The sequence below is a fragment of the Neolamprologus brichardi genome, chromosome 14 (assembly GCF_056152115.1).
Source record: "Neolamprologus brichardi isolate AB-2024 chromosome 14, ASM5615211v1, whole genome shotgun sequence".
In the NCBI taxonomy this organism is placed as follows: domain Eukaryota; kingdom Metazoa; phylum Chordata; class Actinopteri; order Cichliformes; family Cichlidae; genus Neolamprologus; species Neolamprologus brichardi.
The window spans coordinates 5,498,143-5,518,010 of NC_142117.1; the positions used below are offsets into that span (position 1 = coordinate 5,498,143).

General features: G+C 42.2%; 1 protein-coding gene across 1 annotated transcript; it reads right to left on the reverse strand.

The window, feature by feature from the left end:
• Window positions 1–8,917: 8,917 nt before the first annotated feature.
• Window positions 8,918–19,868, reverse strand: LOC102781208 (myosin-7-like). Its single transcript, XM_087851420.1, has 39 exons — window positions 19,797–19,868; window positions 19,565–19,601; window positions 18,976–19,184; window positions 18,754–18,897; window positions 18,509–18,665; window positions 18,388–18,415; window positions 18,204–18,312; window positions 18,016–18,108; window positions 17,850–17,913; window positions 17,549–17,647; window positions 17,361–17,464; window positions 17,122–17,260; window positions 16,600–16,718; window positions 16,367–16,516; window positions 16,095–16,265; window positions 15,656–15,965; window positions 15,422–15,501; window positions 14,901–15,106; window positions 14,675–14,798; window positions 14,461–14,597; window positions 13,880–14,135; window positions 13,533–13,775; window positions 13,282–13,458; window positions 13,049–13,194; window positions 12,867–12,957; window positions 12,378–12,767; window positions 12,150–12,276; window positions 11,955–12,073; window positions 11,678–11,874; window positions 11,415–11,598; window positions 11,175–11,340; window positions 10,968–11,092; window positions 10,552–10,860; window positions 10,256–10,459; window positions 9,871–10,167; window positions 9,661–9,765; window positions 9,462–9,557; window positions 9,189–9,323; window positions 8,918–8,938 (listed from the first exon to the last, which is right to left on the reverse strand). Exons 3-39 carry the CDS (start codon window positions 19,174–19,176, stop codon window positions 8,918–8,920), a joined length of 5,823 nt encoding a protein of 1,940 aa, XP_087707546.1. The 5' UTR covers window positions 19,177–19,184; window positions 19,565–19,601; window positions 19,797–19,868.

The following is a 19,868-nucleotide window of genomic DNA, read 5'->3' on the forward strand; positions in this document are numbered from 1 at the left end:
TCTCTATATACTGGACTGTATGTAGCGGAGATGACAATAAAGTTTGCTTTGACTTCAGCACCGAGCAGGCGCACCGAGGGCTCTTGTGCTCACTTTTTGCGTATAGAATTTCGAAAAAAAAACATCGGTGCAAATTATAAGTCTGTATCATAATGTCTGGTGTTTTCGTGTTTGTTGGTTTGTTTTTATTTTGTTTTATTTTGCAAGTTGGTTATTAGATGCTGCTCCAGCCAGCCAGAGAATCCCCCGCCGCCCTGCCCTCTCCTCCCTGTGCCGCAAGCAGTAGGCGCACCTCGCAAACGGAGGGCGCCCTTACTCCCAGCAAATGGGCGATAGAAAACCGATCGGTGCCTATGCCATTCTCAATATGCGCTGGCTGATGTCCGGGCAGCATGAGTATGAGCAATTTTTTTATTTTTATTTTTTTTGCCAATGCCCGTGATGCCGCCCCCCACCACGATGCTGCCCCGGGCAACCGCCCGTGTCGCCCGTATCAAAAACCGCTACTCCCTGGTAAAGCAGCAACTCTGATCATGTTATTAAAGATGAAAGAATTTAGACAGTTTTTAACTCTCAGTGAGGCCGCAGTGTTCATTTGACTTTGGGACCTGAAGCGGATGGAGTTTTGAACCCAGATTACTCTGTGAGGCTCTTGACTACGGCAGCCGTAATGCTCCGACAATCCATCAAGCGGTTAGGCTTCGTAGCTTACCAAAGTCGTACTAAAACATTTTTTGACAGATTTGTGAGGGCTGTGTACCACATAAAATCGGTTTGAGGTCAGTAAGCACAAATGTAAGGCACACGGGATTATAAGGCACACTGTCGATTTTTGAGAAAATTAAAGGATTTTAAGTGCGCCTTATAGTGTGGAAAATACGTTAATTTCTTTTCCTGCATTTGCAGTGTGTTTGGGGTCATTGTCTAATAAATGAAACTGTTGCCAATCAAATGCTGTCCAGATGGTATTGGATGGTGGATTGAAATTTGACCATACTTTTCTACATTTAAAATTCACTCAGTTTTGACATGATCCAAAATCCATCCCCAAACCCTGACAAAGCCACCATGTTCTAAAGATGGCTATAGACACCCAATGTTGTACCTGACCTCTAATGGATACATTGATTTGAACTAAAAATTTCAAATTTGGGTTCATCATTTTATCATTCTCCGCTTCTCTTCCTTAAGAATGGCATCTTGATAGCCAGCAAGTAGTAGATGAAGAACTGAAAGGGCAGATGCATCTCTCAGGTCTTTGCTAGATTTGCTGGAGTTTTTCATCTGAGAATCACCTTGCTGGAAACAAAATGCCTAAAGATACAATTTAAAATGGGTTTTCTTTTGTGACTTGATTGTTATGATGTTAAGTGGCCTCTCCGTGAATCGCTACCTTATCGTGGTGGAGGGGTTTGTGTGTCCCAGGGATCCCAGGGGCTATTTTGTCTGGTAGGGTCTCCCATAGCAAATTGGTCCTGGGTGAGGGACCAGACAAAGAGCAATTCAGAAGACCCTTATGAAGAAAACATAGAGGGAAGACTTTACCCTGCTCGGGATAGGGTTACCAGGGCCCCGTCCTGGAGCCAGGCCCGGGGAGGGTGCCCGAGGGCGAGTGTCTGGTGGCCGGGCCCCATGGCCCCATGGCCCGGCCGGGCACAGCCCGAAAAGGGGACATGTGCCCATCCTCCCGCAGGCCCACCACCCGCAGGAGGCGCCATAGGGGTCAGGAGCATTGTGTGCCGGGTGGCGGCCAGGAGCGGAGGCCCTGGCGGACTGATCCCCGGCTGCCAAGACTGGCAATTGGGACATGGAATGTCACCTTCCTTGTGGGGAAGGAGCCTGAGTTAGTGCGTGAGGTTGAGAGGTACCGGCTAGATATAGTCGGGCTCACCTCTACGCATGGCTTGGGCTCTGGAACCAGTCTCCTGGACAGGGGCTGGACTCTGTCTCAGTCTGGAGTTGCCCCTGGTGAGAGGCGGCGGGCTGGGGTGGGTATTCTAATATCCCCTCGGCTTGCTGCCGGTACGTTGGGGTTTTTCCCGGTGGATGAGAGGGTTTGTTCCCTGCGCCCTAGGGTCGGGGAATGGGTCCTGACTGTCATCTGCGCTTATGTGCCGAGTGACAGTTCAGAGTACCCAGGCTTCTTAGAATCCCTGGGTGGGGTGCTTGAAGGTGCTTCACCCAGAGACTCTTTTGTCCTGCTGGGAGACTTCAACGCTCGCGTGGGTAATGACAGCGAGACCTGGAGGGGCGTGATTGGGAGGAACGGCCTCCCTGATCTGAATCCGAGTGGAGTTTTGTTATTGGACTTCTGTGCAAATCACAGTTTGGCCATAACGAACACCTTGTTCGAACATAAGAGTGTCCAGAAGTGCACGTGGCACCAGGACGCTCTAGGTCGCAGGTCGATGATCGATTTTGTAATCGTATCACCAGACCTGCGACCATATGTTCTGGACACTCGGGTAAAGAGAGGGGCTGAGCTGTCAAGTGATCACCACCTGGTGATGAGTTGGATCAGGTGGCGGGGGAGGACGCTGGACAGACCTGGTGCACCTAAACGCGTAGTGAGGGTGTGCTGGGAACGTCTAGCAGAGGCCCCAGTCCACGAGATCTTCAACGCACACCTCCGGCAGAGCTTCAACAGCATTCTGAGGGAGACTGGGGACATTGAGTCCGAATGGACCATGTTCAGTGTCTCCATTGCCGAAACTGCTGCATTGAGCTGTGGCCGCAAGGTGGTTGGTGCCTGCCTTGGTGGTAATCCCCGAACCAAATGGTGGAAGAGATTCTGGCAAACCGTCAGGCGTCTCAGGAGGGGAAAGCACTGCACTGTGTATAGTGCTGGCGGAGCGCTGCTGACTTCGACTGAGAAAATTGTCAGGCGGTGGAAGGAATACTTCGAGGACCTCCTTAATCCCACTGACACGTCTTTCGAGGAGGAAGCAGAGTCTTGGGATGAAGGGAATGACCCGCCAATTTCCGGAGGCGAGGTCACTGAGGCAGTTAAACAACTCCTTGGTGGCAGAGCCCCTGGTGTTGATGAGGTCCGCCCCGAGTTCCTGAAGGCTCTGGACGTTGTAGGGCTGTCCTGGTTGACACGCCTCTACAATGTTGCGTGGAGATCAGGGGCAGTACCCCTGGACTGGCAGACCGGGTGGTGGTCCCCATCTTTAAGAAGGGGGACCAGAGGGTGTGTTCCAACTACAGGGGGATCACACTCCTCAGCCTCCCTGGGAAAGTCTATGCCAGGGTGCTGGAAAGGAGAGTTCGTCCGCTAGTCGAACCTCGGATACAGGAGGAATAATGCGGTTTTCGTCCTGGTCGTGGAACACTGGACCAGCTCTTTATCCTCTCAAGGATACTTGAGGGTGCATGGGAGTTTGCCCAACCAGTCTACATGTGTTTTGTGGACTTGGAGAAGGCATTCGACCGTGTCCCTCGGGGTGTCTTGTGGGAGGTGCTGCGGGAGTGTGGGGTGTCTGGCCCTTTGCTACGGGCCATTCGATCCCTATACAACCATTGCAGGAGCTTGGTTCGCATTGCCGGCAATAAGTCGGACTCGTTCCCGGTGGGTGATGGGCAGCCAAGTGGCAGAGGGCTTTCACTTTGGTGGCCTCAGAATCTCATCTCTGCTTTTCGCGGATGATGTGGTTCTGTTGGCTTCATCGGGTGAAGGCCTCTAGCTCGCACTGGAACAGTTTGCAGCCGAGTATGAAGCAGCGGGAATGAGGATTAGCACCTCCAAATCTGAGGCCATGGTTCTCAGCCGGAAAAGGATCTAGTGCCCACTCCGGGTCGGGGATGAGTTCCTGCCCCAAGTGTAGGAGTTCAAGTAACTCGGGCTCTTGTTCGCGAGTGATGGGAGTAGGGAGCCAGAGATCGACAGACGGATTGGTGCGGCGGCTGCAGTGATGCAGACGCTGCACCGGTCCGTCGTGGTGAAGAGGGAGCTGAGTGTAAAAGCGAAGCTCTCAATTTACTGGTCGATCTACATCCCTACCCTCACCTATGGCCACGAGCTGTGGGTAGTGACTGAAAGAACGAGATCGCGGATACAAGCGACGGAAATGAGCTTCCTCCAAAGGGTGGCTGGCCTCTCCCTTAGAGATAGGGTGAGAAGTTCGGCCATCCGGGAGGGGCTCAGAGTAGAGCCGCTGCCTCTCCACATTGAAAGGAGCCAGCTGAGGTGGTTCGGGCATCTGACAAGGATGCCTCCTCGGCGCCTCCTGGGGTTGGTGTTCCCGGGCATGTCCCACCGGGAGGAGGCTCCGGGGCAGACCCAGGACACGCTGGAGAGATTATATCTCTCGGCTGGCCTGGGAACGCCTTGGTGTTCCCCAGAATAAGCTGGAGGAGGTGGCTGGGGAGAGGGAGGTCTGGGCTTCTCTGCTTAGGCTGCTGCCCCCGCAACCCGGCCCCGGATAAAGCGGATGAAGATGGATGGATGGATGGATGTTTAGTGGCTTAAAAGCACAACAAACACAAAAAAAACCCCATTCTTTAAAAATGGTCAGGTACATGGAATCAACTGAAAATGAGAAAAAAAGTAGCCGATCTCAGAAGAAAAACTTTAACAGACCTTTAGAAAAACTGGAGAACTATTGTTCAACATCACTTTAAATATTTTGCTATTTGGAAGCAAAATTCAATAAAGAAGATGAGGGATGGGTCAAGGCTTTTACACAGAACCAAAACATCTAATCTAGATGATAACAATGGTGAAACAACTTGAAAGACATTTTAAGGGCCTAGCTATTGTAAATATGTAACCATTACATTTAACCCACCAAAAGTCAGAAATTGTGAAAAAGGACACGCCTTAAGTAGACCAACCAGATAGGATAGCAGCCTAGTATGTGCAGACTATATAACAAGTGATCCTTTAGGATGGAATAAAATTCTGAATATATGTGTACACATGTGAATGCAAGTCAAGATTGCACAACACTGCCCTCAGTTTTTACTGACTAGCCAAGCAAACTTACATCATTTTGGGCTGTATTTGTAGGCAGAAACATCCCAGTGTTTCTCCAATGTGTCCAAATATTGGAACTCTAGGATTGTTCAGCTATGTAGTATTTCACCCAGGATTAAACTATGAGTGAAATATGTCTCACTGTTGCACCAAGCCACACTCTAAAACAAGAATAGAATGCTAACAACGTGTTATTTTCGTGTTATAAATTGTTACCTTTTAGACTTCAATATTTAATGTACAAAATGGCCAAAGTGAAAAAAAAAATTCAACCAACTGTGCATAATTCTTGTTATTTAGCTTATTTAGATCATCAAGGTTAATCTGTTGTAACTTACAGACAGTTTACCCCACTGAGGTATTCCTTACATGAAATTATAATGCAAATCCTCTAACAACACTTGCTGAAGCAGTTCTGCACTTGTTTGGATAGCTTTATACACATTTACACTACTGCACCTGGTGTAGGGAACACAGGTAAAACTACATGTGTCAGATTTAATATTAATATTTGCATAATATTATGGTTGTGGCAACCATAAGGGATGACTAAACAGGGGTTTGCTGCAACACATGTACAGTACATACTTAGTATTAATAGAGGCCTAGAACTGGCTTAAATGAGTTGTGAAGTGGCATGATGGATATAGACTGAACATGTACATGAAAACTAGCTATAAAACAAGTAAACAAGATTGTTATAGTGCCTAATTTTAAGGTAATAATTAAAAATTATAAATAAAAATAAATGAAAAGTTATCCGTTGTTATCAGGACAGAGGGGTAATATTTCTGCTTACTTTTAACATATTCAGCATTTTTATTATAATTGCACTTAAGCTAGTATTGACATCTGTAATGGATGTCCACAACAGGCAGTCTCTGATATACCAATACTTTAACAGTGAAGGCTTCTTAGCCTAAGCTACAACTGGAAATTCTATTGATCAGTCTCCATACAGTGTACATACAGTATATAATGTTAGCAGTGTGTCAGCCCTCATACCAAACTTCTGAACTCCTTTACTTAGTCTAATCTATTCCAGGCACCGTCAAAGGTCCCATTCCCAGCTGTCCAGAATCCTTGTATCCTTGTCTTCTTCAATGACTTGTATATAGAAGGGAAGGTGTGAGACACCTTGTCTCTTAAGTTTGAAGTCTGAGCCAACTGTGGTTTCAGATGTGGTTGCTATTCTTAGAATGCTTGATATTTACTGAAGGTCACTTGAGGAGGTGTTGAGCATTGGTCCCTGCCTCCATATGTCCTCTAGTATTACCCTTTCTCCTTGCCTTCAGTTAGACAATAAAGGAGTTAGTGTTTGGTGTCTTTGCAGTCAGTTCTAGAAGACTTCTGTACATTAAAAAATATGTCTGTTGCTGAAGACTGAATTTCTGTTGAACAGATGAACTTTGCAAGGTATGGTTGAACTTCATCAATCTTTATAATGTATTTGTTTTATATTTACTGTACAGTTAATGCCTATAAATATAAATACCATATACATTTTTGTATTTCTATTCTATTCTGTTTAGCAGATTAGCATTACTGTTGTTCTAATATCTGTTGTAAATCCAAAGTTTTCTTTATACACAGTAATGTGGAAATGTTTTTGAACTACGCCTCGTTTCTTTATATTTTGCGTCCAAGAAACAGGAATTTCTTGATAATGTGTATTTTTTTCAGAATGTTGCATGAATTAAAATAATTGAATTTGTTTGAAATTTTCTTACCCTTTCCTTCCTTCAAAGGTTTTTTTTTTATGGGAAAACCAGGGGAATGAGACAAACTCTGGAATTGCATGTCACTACCAAAGGTGAGTTCTTGGGAGAATTGCTGTTTGGATTTTTATAAGAGGTCACAAATCAGACACATAACTATGCCAATGTAGATATGTGCATATGAGAAAGTCTTGATTATATGGTTGAATTACGCAGTGGCTAAAAGGCCAGACTACTGTCTATATCAGTGGTCATTATTATAAGTTACCCTTGTAAGTAGGACAAATTCTAAATAACATGGTCTCTTTGCAATAAAGAGCTGAAGCTAATTAGAAATCTGCTGGAAGTGCTGAGGGTGCTGTGGCGCTGTGGGGTATTGTAGGGAACCTCTATGTCTACAACTACTAATTGAAAGATAACATTTTAATTTTGTTTTGTCAATGAAAATAGTGAATTTTAAGTTGCTTAGGTTCATTCATGTCTCTAACTATAGTGTCGTTACCAAACTTTTTGTAAACAGGCATGCTGTCACACATGAAAATGGATATGGAAATTTCAGATTAATCAATTAATCCATGAAAAAGGGCGCAAGTTATCAGATGATCAGAATCAACTGATGTAATCGTGTGTATTGTGCTTATAGTACACATGATGAATTCAAAAATATATTGGCTGTTTCTTTTGCTGTTCAGAGGAGCAGAGAGCTAAACTTTATAGTGTTTGGATGCACAGGGCATGATGAGAAGTTCATCAGTGTGTGACTCCTGTGTGAAGAAACACTTTGTGCATTGTGCTCTGCTACCATACTGTCTGCCCTAGCTTTGCCTGTATCCATGATAAGCCATGTTCTGATCATCAAGATATTTTGTCAATCTTCCCATGAGCTAGGTGCCATAGTCACTTTATGTATTTACCCAGTATTTTCTGTATTATTTTTCTCTTATGGTTATCCTTTAGTATTTGACCATGATAAAACTGTATTATTGTCATCAGTGTTTTTACTACTGTATTTTACATTATTAGGACACAAACATGCAAAAAAAGAAAAAAAATCCAAAACATGCACAACCAATATACATTTCAAAGAATGTATCAATTCTCTATAGCTCTTTCCTGGATGGGTGGTGTAGCACCTCTTACATAAAACAATGTTTTCACTAGTTAATTAGGTGGGGAAACTCAGCCACCATCCATTGTCTAGAAACAGTGCATTCAAAAGACAGCATAGGTCCAGCCAGACTTTAGCCAATCTATCATGAGAAACACTGACACACAAACAAACACCCCATAAAGCTGTTTAACATGAAGCTGCCTATTTCGACTCCTGAGGAAGTTTGATGGAATTATAGAACCTTTTTCTTTTCTTTTTTTCATATAACCTTTTTTATCAACTGTTTTCACTCCTCCATTAAGAAATTAATCATTATTTATTAATTAACTTATATATGAAAGATACAACTAGGTTCACATTTTGGACAGAGAGGACGGGTGATTTGAAAGAGGAGTGAAAGAAGTCCACTGTGAACGAACATCCTTGAACAGAGACGGTGGCTTACGACACCAACTGTCTGCCATCTATAATCCAGTTTTGAGATCCCTTCCCAGACACCTTAACGCCCACTCACATCCTGGCCCATCCTGATTAGGTAGAGGATCAATAGAGGGTCCACGACCCTCTTGGTGACACTCCCATAGGGCTTAAAATATGGGACTCTCCACCATTTGCTCTTAGAACTGAAGAAGCATGTCAGATGAAACTTAAAGAAGTCCAGACACTTTTCTTTCCAAGCTCCTTAGAATACAGCTGGGTCATAATGTATTTTTTGTTCTCTGATCAAAAACTCTAAATCAGTCTTTGAGTCTGCAGATTGTATCACTGGATATCATTGTATCACATGATATCCACTCTGCTTTTTTAATAACCATTTAATAGCCATTTTCACACGTGTGATACATTTTCTTGATTCCAAATCATTCGAGAAAAGTGTATGCAGTATCATGTTATATTCAAGCTGCACTTACATTTTACAGTTTAATTTTTTAGTTATATTTCTTACATGTAATATTAATTAATAGGACTGCCACTAATAAGCAACAAAAAAAGTCAAGACACAGTTTCAGATGCAGATTCATTTTATTCTACTGACCAACCAACATGCATAGGGAGACACCGTTACTAATACATCCGATGTCTCAGAAACAGGGATTCAGACCATGTGTTTTACTCCTCATCATGACCTTTCTGGAAACAGAGACACAAACAAGAGAGAATGAAATATTGTTAAGTATTATTGGACATATTAGGTGTTGTAGATTCAATTTTGGACATATTTGTAAAATTAACTTTTAAATATGCAGTTATATGCAAACTGAAAAATGCATCTGTGGATTCTGATGGTAAATGAAATCTTTATTTAAGTCCTAAAACAGATACATGCGATGTGTCATTATAGAAAAAGACACACTTTTAAAAAAAATGTACACATACAAACCTTTGATCCCACATCACGGCTTTTGGCGCGTAGTTTGTTGACCTGGGACTCGGCAATGTCAGCTCGCTCCTCAGCTTCATCAAGCTCATGTTGAAGTTTGCGGAACTTGGTAAGATTACTGTTGGCCTGTTCCTCCTGTAGAACAGAAGGACAATATCCTTAAGATGACCTGCTGTATATTTTCTATATTTCTATATGATTAATAGGCGAAAAGAAATGATGAACACGTGCAATGCTTTTTTAGTGTGTAAAAAAAATGCAAAGACTACTTACAGCTTCCTCAGCAGCTTTCTTGTAGGATTTCACCTTTAGCTGCAACTTGTCCACCAGATCTTGCAGACGGGTAAGATTCTTACGATCCTCTTCTGTCTGGAAGCAAACAAGAAAAAAATTGTATTTCTCTGAGTCAAAGTAAATATGAATTAAACTTTTACTGTTTCTTCCCTCATTCTCTAAGGTGACTCAAAAATACCTGATACGTCAGCTCTTTAATCCGTCTCTCATATTTTCGTATTCCCTTGACAGCATCACCTGATTTCCTTTGTTCAACTTCAACTTCACTCTCCAGTTCTCTGATCTGTTGAACAAAAAGATTACTTATAACATACTAAATATTTTCCTTGTTTGATGATTTGGTAATTTATCATATCGATTTGACTTCATTAACACGATTTTGACTTACCCTGGCCTCAAGCTTCTGAATCTGCTTCTTGCCTCCCTTCATGGCGATCTGCTCAGCTTCATCCAGGCGGTGCTGCAGGTCTTTGATGGTTTGCTCCATGTTCTTCTTCATCCGCTCCAGATGAGCGCTGGTGTCCTGCTCTTTCTTCAGCTCCTCTGCCATCATGGCAGCATCAGTGATGGCCTTCTTGGCCTTCTCCTCTGCATTCCTGCACTCCTGCACTGCCTCCTCCACTTCAGTTTGAAGCTGGGATGTATCAGCCTCCAGCTTCTTCTTTTGGTTTATCAGGCTGGTGTTCTGGTGTTCAGATGAAAAATATGATTTTTTAAATTCCTGAGTATATTTTCAATAGATAGCTTCTGTATCAAGTCTTCTCCAGTCTTACCTGTGAGTGCAGTAGCTGCACTCTCTCACTGACATCCAGCAGCTCTTGCTCTGCAAGTTTGCGGCTTCTCTCCGTTTGATCCAGAGCTGCTCTCAGCTCCTCCACTTCAGCCTGAAGAAGGTTGTTGCGTCGCTCAACAATGGCAATGTTTTCCTTCATATCATCACTGGCTCGCAGAGAGTCGTCCAGCTGAAGTTGAGTATCCTTGAAGATAAAAACCCCCAAAATTTTAACTGATGTTTCACTTTGGTTTTGATTTTTGTTTCAAAGAAGTAGAACTGCTTGTTTATTCAGACCTTCAGATGGGCATGGACAGCCTTAAGTTGTTTCTGGGCCTCAGCTGCCTGCCTGTTAGCCTGGCTTAGCTGGATCTCCATCTCATTGAGGTCTCCCTCCATCTTCTTTTTCAGACGCAGAGCCTCGTTCCTGCTGCGAGTCTCAGCCTCCAGAGAGCTTTGAAGAGTATCCACAGTTCGCTGGTGGTTTCTTTTCGATTGCTCCATTTCTTCATCTTTCTCAGCTAGCTTGCGCTCAATGTCAGCCTTTACTTGGTTAAACTCAAGTTGGGCTCTGAGAATCTTCCCTTCCTCATGCTCCAGTGTGGCCTGTCACAAATAGAAATTAGACACAATGACTACATAACTTGTAATTAATTAATACTCACAACCTAAAATCTTTCAAATTTGAAAAAGGCCACTATGCAGCAGCTTACCTCTGCTTCCTCCAGAGCTGTCTGTATCTCAGACTTCTCTTGTTCCAACTGCTTTCGAATCTTCTCAAGCTCATGAATATTCTTTCCACCCTCACTAATTTGTTCAGTGAGGTCAGATATTTCCTCTGAGGGCATATTGTAAAAAATAAATGCCGTTATACTGTGAACAAACTGTTCTTATATGATTTTAATGGGTAATTAAGTCACCTTGTAAGTTCTTGTTCTCTCTCTTCATGGTCTCCAAATGTTCAAGAGATTCTTCATAGGAGTTCTTCAGTTTGAAGAGCTCAGTGCTCAGAGACCTGGCATCTTTCTGAGAGCTCTCCAGCTCTGTTTGAGACTCCTCGTACTTCTGTTTCCACTCTGCCAAGACCTACAAGAAAGTTTTCATTTTAGATACAAGATTGACCTTCTGCTTCAGTGAAATAATAAGTGCCGGATGAAAACCTTGTCAAAGTTTCTTTGTTTCTTGTCCAGAGCAGCAGCAGCAGCATTAGACCTCTCTACATCCACCATGAGATCTTCAATCTCATTCTGCAGCCTGTGTTTGGTCTTCTCCAGAGAGGAACATTTAGCATTCACTGCTTCAACAGCCTCCTCAGCCTCCTGCAGACGCTGAGCCAGCTTCTTTCTAGGTGATGAAAATATGTATTTGTGGTTAAACGCTCTTTACCTTTGCTGAGTTAGTGGACTTAGTGTATTTGGCTTACTTGGCCTCTTCTAGTTCTTCGGTCCTCTGGATGGCATCAGTTTCATACTTGGTTCTCCACTGAGCCACCTCAGAGTTGGCCTTGGACATGCTACGTTGCAGTTCAGCTTTAGCCTCCTGCTCCTCCTCATACTGCTCCCTGAGCAGGTCACAGTCATGGCGAGCAGACTGCACTGCATGGGCTAATGCGTTCTTGGCCTAAAAGAAAGTGTATCTTTATGCACTGGGTGTAGCAATGGTCTCTACCTAATGAGGTTACACTGATGATTATTTGCTACCTTGACTTCTTCCTCCAGTTGTCTTTTCAGGTCTTCAATTTGCTGAGTGTACGAGAGTTTTCCTCTCGTGAGTTGAGACACCAGAGAATCCTTTTCCTCAAGCTGCCTCAAAAGTTCACCTTATTTAAGCATAACATTAAATTCAGTACCGCACACTGGCACAACTAAAATATGCTGTTCAGGTCTAATGCATACCGTTCTCAGTTTGAAGCTTTGCTCTCTGCATGGTGAAGTCATTGATGGCACGCTGTCCCTCTTCTGATTTTGTTTTATATTCATTCATCTGGTCTTCCAGAGACCTGCACATTTTCTCCAAGTTGTTCTGTCAACAAAAAGCAGTAGATGGCCAATCATGTACACAATTATAAAATTAATGTTTGATTTGGCAATGAGAACAAACCCTAATACCTGAAAGTAACTTACCTTTGCCTTGACAGTTTGTTCCATATTGGAGACCACGTCATCCAGCTCCAGTCTGAGCTCACTCTTCTCCTTCTCCAGTTTCTGCTTGACTCTCTGCAGGTTGTCAATCTGCTCTCCCAGCTCAGCAACACTGTCGGCTTGTTTCTTCCTGAGTGTGGCAGTAGTGGATTCATGGTGCAGAGTGGCCTCTTCGAGGTCTCTGCGCAGTTTCTGGAACTCGGCCTCCCTCTTCTTGTTCATCTCAATCTGGGCAGCTGTGGCTCCTCCAGCCTCCTCCAACCTCTCACTGATCTCCTCCAGCTCTCTGGCCAGGTCAGCTCTCTGCTTCTCCACCTTGGCTCGAGCAGCTCTCTCTGCCTCAAGCTCTTCCTCCAGCTCCTCAATACGGGCCTAGATCGGAGTCAAAAGCAAACCTTGACATTTAATTTTACTCCTCCAAACCATATGTTTTTCTTTTTCTTTTTCATGGGTCTTGTTTGATTCTTTTACCTGCAACTCCTTCAGTTTTTTCTGGAGCTGGGCACTCATCACCTGCTCATCCTCAACTTTACCATTCAGCTGACTGATTTCAAAATCTTTCCTTTGGATATACAATAAAAAGGTTTCACCTGAGGCACAATCTAAAATGTTTTTTTTATTGCTTCATTGTAAACCTGCCCATCTCATCTTACTTTTTCAGCCTCTCTTCGAGCTGCTGCTTATCATTTTCCAGGTCCATGATACTTTCTTGAGCTAACTTGAGGTCTCCTTCAAGCTTCCTCTTTGCTCGCTCAAGGTCCATACGGACTTTCTTTTCTTGCTCTAAAGACCCCTCAAGCTGTGGGGGAAAATAAATATTATTACAATGATACTGATATATGAAAATTATTATTCATTTACTACTAAAGTCAGTCTATGTTCTTACATCATCCACTTGCTGCTCCAGCTTAGTCTTGGCCTTAGTTAGAGTGTTGACTTTGTCTTCCTCACTTTGCAGGTCGTCCAGAGTTTGCTGATGAGCTTCCTGTAAAGCTTTCTTCTCCTTGGTCAGCTTGGCAATGATTTCATCCAATGCAGCCATTTCCTCAGTCAAGTTTTTTACCTATAGCCAAAATAGAGGTTCATTTTAGTAACAGATTAATTTCACAATGACAGTCATTAATAGGTTTGTTGTACCTTGTTCTCAGTGGCATGCTTCTCCTTCTCCACTTTAGCTAGAGTTAACTCTAAGTCATCGATGTCTTTCTTCAGCTCAGAGCACTCGTCCTCCAGCTTCCTCTTCTTAGCAGTCAGTTCTGCATTCATCTCCTCCTCATCCTCCAGCCTCTCTGTCAGCTCTTTGATTTTGGCCTCCAGCTGAATTTTGCTCTTGATCAGCCCCTCACATCTTTCTTCAGCATCGCCTAGATTGTCTTGCTCCTGAAGACAAAAAGTATGACATACGCATTAAGCCGACAAACACACACAATACATGTGATGTTGATATTTGTTGTGATACTGTAAGAAACTATCCTTTAACATACAGCTTGAACTTGGAGCTGCAGGTCGTTCTTTTCTTGGAGAAGAGTGACCATTTTCTCTTCGAGTTCTTTCCTGCGGGCTTCTGATTTTGCATAAGCCTCTTTCAGTTTGGCAAACTCTTCTTTCATGTTTGCCATCTCTTTCTCAGTCTCTGCTGACTTCAGCAGAGGTTTGATCTTGAAGAACATCTTCATCCAGGGCCAATTTTTGACCCCCATGAAGGCACGGATGTTCCACTGGATCACAAGAAGAGCATCCCTGCAGACAACAGATAATCAGTGTTTGTAAAACTCCACCCACTCTTCCGTCTTCATTAAAAATATGTTTTTAATATATTTTACCAAACCCTCACAACATTCTCCTATGCATGTATCTAATGACAGTTGCCGTATTTTGTGTCCATAAGTCCATGAACATATTGCATTTTGATATTTTGTTCAGTGATAAAACATGGTTCAGTGGAAAATATGTCTTGTATACTAGACAGATGATAAATTTTAATGATGCAAATCTGTTTTGACATTGTGCTGTACAACATAAACTGAGTTGGCTAACAGAATTTGACCAAGCTTTGATAAGTTACCTGCGTTCAACAATCTTCTGGAATTCAACTCTTGCCAGAAGGCCTCTTGATCGAGCTTGGATGCCAGTGATGATTAGGGCTAATCTGTCATCTCTCATCTCCTCTAGCAGGCCCAACAGCCCAGCCTTGAAAAACACCTTTTACAGCAACACATAGCAGAGTCAGTAACAGCTTGTTTCTGTTCAAAGTGTTCTATAAGCATGCAAATACTGACCTTGGTGTGTCCCAGTTTGTACTGGTTGTGGTCTATATCTAGAGAACCCAAAAGTTTTTCAGCAGCCTTCTTGTTGTCAATGAACTGTCCCTCGGGAATGGCATTAGGGTTCAAAATACGGTACCTTTGTTAGAAAAACAACAGATGAAAGAGTTGTTTCTTTTTAAGTACATACTAATATGGATGGATGGATACTAATATGCATTTGTTTTAAGAGAACTCAAACCTCTGCTTGAAATCTCCATAGAGGATCCTGTTGGGGAAACCCTTTCTGCAGATCCTGATGCCTTCCAGCACACCGTTACAGCGCAGCTGGTGCATCACCAGAGGGTTCTCCATGGCCCCTGGAGTCTTGGTCTCGTTGGGGATGATGCAGCGTACAAAGTGAGGGTGAGTCGACCTCAAGTTGGTCATCAGCTTGTTCAGGTTCTCCTGAAAGTTTTTCATATGTAAATTGTTGCTATTGCTTTTGACACCAAGTACAGTAAGTATGTAAGTTTCCTTTTGGGTGTTTACAAAGTAGTTGCCATAGTCAATTTTAGTCAGATTGTTGACCTTCCTAATGCAGCCCATAAAGGGTTTGTGTTGCCTGGTTAATTTCAGTGTCTATAACTTCAAAACTGGGCAAATCAGAACAAAGTTTTGAACCTGTATCAAAACAATGAGAATTTCTTGCTGAAGTCATGATGTATAACTCAGTACAATCTCTCCTTTACATTAAAAAATAAAAATGTATACATCTCTTACCCTGTGCAAAGCTGATACAGTTTGGAAGGAAGAACCTTTCTTCTTGCTTCCACCTTTGCCCTTCCCACCAGATTCCTGAGCTAAAAAAAAAATTATGTCGAACTTTATTGAGAGAAGCAACAGATCACAACAGATTTTTAAGGCATTTCAAATCTGTAGAAAAATTAATTACAATACTGTTGTTGTTGGAAATTTTTATTGGCTTCTAATTTTCACCATGGGATGTCTACATACCTGAATCAGCTCCTGCATATCCGGCAAAAAGCAAGGATAAAAGCTTAAGGTTAGACTTCTGGAAAAGACCAACAACAGTCTCATTCAGAGGATCCTTGTTCTTCACCAACCAGTTGTTGATATTATAATCAACAGTTCCAGCGTAGTGCACAAGGGAAAAATGAGCCTCTGGTTTTCCTTTGACAACTCTGGGCTTCTGGAAGTTGCCAGATTTTCCCAGGTGGTTGTCGTAGAGCTTAGCTTTAAAGGTGGCATCACTGGCTTTGGGGAACATGCACTCCTCTTCAAGGATGGACATGATACCCATGGGCTAAGATAAATATAATGAAGAAAAACAATTTTCAGGACAAAAATTTTAACATACATTTTAGTTTTAAGAATAACATGCACAAACAGTAGGATAAAAATAGAAATGTTTTTATATAGTCCAGTGTCACACCTTTTCAATCAGGTCGATACAGGCCTGCAGATCCATACCAAAATCAATGAACTCCCAATCGATGCCCTCTTTCTTGTACTCTTCCTGCTCCAGTACAAACATGTGGTGGTTGAAAAATTGTTGCAGTTTTTCGTTGGTGAAGTTGATGCACAGCTGCTCAAAGGTGTTGAACTGAAATGAAATGGACCACAGTATGTTCATGATTAAAAATGCATCCTTACATTAGGGACAACCATTTATAAGATTATAAGAACTTATTTTTCCAAACTCACATCAAAGATCTCAAATCCAGCAATGTCAAGCACCCCAATAAAATACTGGCGAGGCTGTTTGGTGTCCAGGGACTGGTTGATTCTCACCACCATCCACAGAAACATCTTCTCATATACTGACTTAGCCAGTGCACCGATAGCGTAGTACACCTTAGAACGGAAATATGTGATTCAAAATAAATGGTGTGTTTTCATTAAATCAAAGCCTGACAAAATTCCCTGTAACTCTGTACCTGGGCGACATTCTGTCCTTTGGTGACCCACTCGTTTCCTACTTTGACTCTTGGGTGACAGAGACCTTTGATGAGGTCAGCAGAGTTCAGGCCCATCAGATATGCAACTTTATCAGCATCTGAGAAATAGTGACAGTGATACATTTTTTGCATATTTTATTTTGCACAGTTTGAGATCTTCTGACAAAAATAACATCATCCATTCACATTCAGTATTTTTTACTTTACATTGTACTTTAACTGTTCTCCCCCAGAGTTGTCTGTTTTTCTGGTGGATAGTGGCTCTCACCATGGCTTCTTGCATTTCCAAAGCCTAAGAAATTGATTTTTAACCCTTTGCAGACTGATAGATGTCGTCTGTTCTAGAGGGTTTTCTTTTACATTGTTGTATCCTTCACTTTGTTAGGTTCCATTTAGCTTCTATTTAAGTGATTCCTTGATTCAACAGGTCTGGCCTTAGTCAGGCGTCAGAGTGCCTAGTTATTTGAATATAATCTATTATGTTATAATTATATTTCTTACCTTCAGTACCATCGGCCTCTGCCTGCTCTTCTCTCTGCTTCTGTTTAAACTTCATGTTGCCATAGTGCATGATTGCACCAGTAAGCTTGTAAATACTGTTCTTCTCTTCTTGAGTGAAGCCCAGAACATCAAAGGCTTGCTGATGAAAATCAAAAACATTAATTTTACTATTTTCTTTTTTGTTTTATTAAATGAATTTTGGACTAAAATTGCTGCAGTGCATCTAAGATTCAACTCACATCAGTGGCCATCAACTCTTCAGAATCATTGATAGAGGCTACTGTTGTCTCTCCTTGGGAGATGAAGGCGTAGTCATAAGGGTTGTTGGTGATGAGCAGCATTTCTAAAATTAAATAGAAAATGTTTATTTCACTATGAAATGTATGATTGAGTACAAATCAAACACCTGTCCTGTACTCATACTTACCTAGAAGTTCAGGCTTTATCTGAGACAGGATCTGGTAGAAAATGTGGTAGTCCCTCTCAGCTTTGAGCTGGAAGGTCACACGAGACTTTTCCAAAAGGTCTGAATGAGTTATCATAAATGGTATGAAAGTATGACACACAGTAACACATTTAATAGAGTTTTTCAAATGTTTAATTATGAAATAATACCCCAGTTTTAAACAGGCTTTGCATGGTTAAAGCACTCTTGGTTCATATTTGCAGAGGCCTTCAACCAAACAAAAATGGCTCAGAAAATGGATGATTATCTTAATTTTACTTACAGGTCTCGATGTCAGCCGAGGCCAGCTTTCCTCGGTTGTCAAAATGAATACGGATGAATTTACCCTGGGAGGAAAATGTGTGTTCACTTGTATTTTTGGAATAAGAAGTAACTTCATTTATGAATGTAAACAAGTAGTCTGACATCAGCCAGATACAGAAACTCACAAATCTGGAAGAGTTGTCATTCCTGATGGTTTTGGCATTGCCAAAGGCCTCCAGAGCAGGGTTAGCCTGGATGATTTGATCTTCAAGGGTTCCCTGATTTAGTTAAACAAAAAAGAACCTTGACAAACAGCAATATTATGACTATATTTTGTTTGTCTAACATTAAGAAAATCTTGTCTCATAAGAACCTTCTTCTCTGCAGCTGGATCTTTCTTCCCACCTGGGACAGCAGCAATGCTGGCAAAGTACTGAATGACACGTTTGGTGTTGACAGTCTTTCCAGCTCCAGATTCTCCACTGAGTGGAAAAAAGACATACATTCATACAACTCTTAACTGCTGAAAAAAGACTCTTGTTGGTAAAGTTACTTACGTGATAAGGATTGACTGGTTTTCTCTGTCTGTCAGCGAGAGAATATCAGAAAATCAAGGAAAATGCGACGATGTCCAAACAAAATGTCATTCAAGATGAATGCTAAAAGGGATATTTGTACCTGCCAGCATGTACTGGTAGGCATTGTCAGAGATGGAGAAGATATGAGGAGGAGCTTCAGTCCTCTTCTTTCCTCTGTAGGCAACGACCACCTCCTGGTTGTAGACTGGCAGCCACTTGTAGGGATTGACAGTCACACAGAACAACCCAGAGTAGGTCTGTCATGTAAAGAGAGGGATGTTAAATTTTGTTTCAGATGCGAAAATGTTATTTCACTAAAGATAACTTTCAAATTTGGTAACTCACATAGATCATCCACGCTGCGTAACGCTCTTTGAGGTTAAACAGCACAGCTGGTTCATGGAGGAAGGTGAACATCGCCATGTCTTCAATTTTATCAAACTTAGGCGGGTTCTGAGGGTGCACATTGCAATCCTTCACTGTGACAGTCTGCAAAAAGAAGTACCAGGTATTACACAAAGCTAAAAACGAAAATACATTTGAATGGAACTGATATGATGAATATACCTTTCCAAATTCAGTGTCGACGGTGGCGTTGTCGCCATCGCGGCTAGTGATGGTTGCTTTAACGTACTCAACTTCAGGGTCAGGAACGAAACACTGTTTTTTCATATCAAATGGGCGAGTCTGGGCCTCCAGACGCTCCTTATCTGACTTTCTCAGGTAAGGAGCCGCCGCCCCAAACTCTTTCATGGCAGCATCCCCCATTTTTCAACCTTTAAATGTCTATTAAATGTAAATAAGCATAACCATATATTAACCAAATTCATGTAAGACCCAGGAAAAATTCACACAAAGCAGGTTTAGTAACAGAGACAGTAAAAGAATTTCTAAAAACAACAAAAAATATTTATATTCTTGTATATCAAGCATTTCCGGTAACTTTTAGTATGCAGAAGGCTCAAATTAACGTGTTATGCAGCAGGTCTTTGCATGAGACACAACTACTAAAGGTGTTTGAGGTGTTTGGGTATTTAAGACCAGCAACCCCATACCCCAAAATGCCCATTCTTTTCTGACACACACATGCACCAATAGAAAAATGCATTTAAGTTAACTGATTCAGAAATTCAAGAAATGTAGCTTTAAATTTTACCTAAGGCGTTTCACTCCACAGGAAGTAACGATTTGTGCTATTTACATGAAGTACACAGAAAGGAACCAAAGATCACATATAACATCACAAATTCATTAGACATTTGACAGCAAGGTTCACAGAAACAGGAGTCCTGTCACTCAAATAAATTGCTAACCTATTACAAAATATAGCTAGCAGCAGAAATTTTAATATAATTAAAACATTTATACCTGCGTAGGTGTTCTCTTACCTCTGTCTGTCAACCTTGAGAGAAATGACTGATCCAGTGGCTGACCAGGCTACCTCTCCATTAATAAAGGTT

Excerpts from the sequence above, each read along its gene's own strand:
- LOC102781208 (XM_087851420.1), bottom strand. The coding sequence starts at position 19,176 with ATGGGGGATGCTGCCATGAAAGAGTTTGGGGCGGCGGCTCCTTACCTG. Across the intron at positions 13,776-13,879 it reads TGCAGCTCCAAGTTCAAGCT|GAGCAAGACAATCTAGGCGA; the intron begins GTATGTTAAAGG and ends TTTTGTCTTCAG. Across the intron at positions 9,766-9,870 it reads TTCAGAAGCTTGAGGCCAGG|ATCAGAGAACTGGAGAGTGA; the intron begins GTAAGTCAAAAT and ends TTTGTTCAACAG.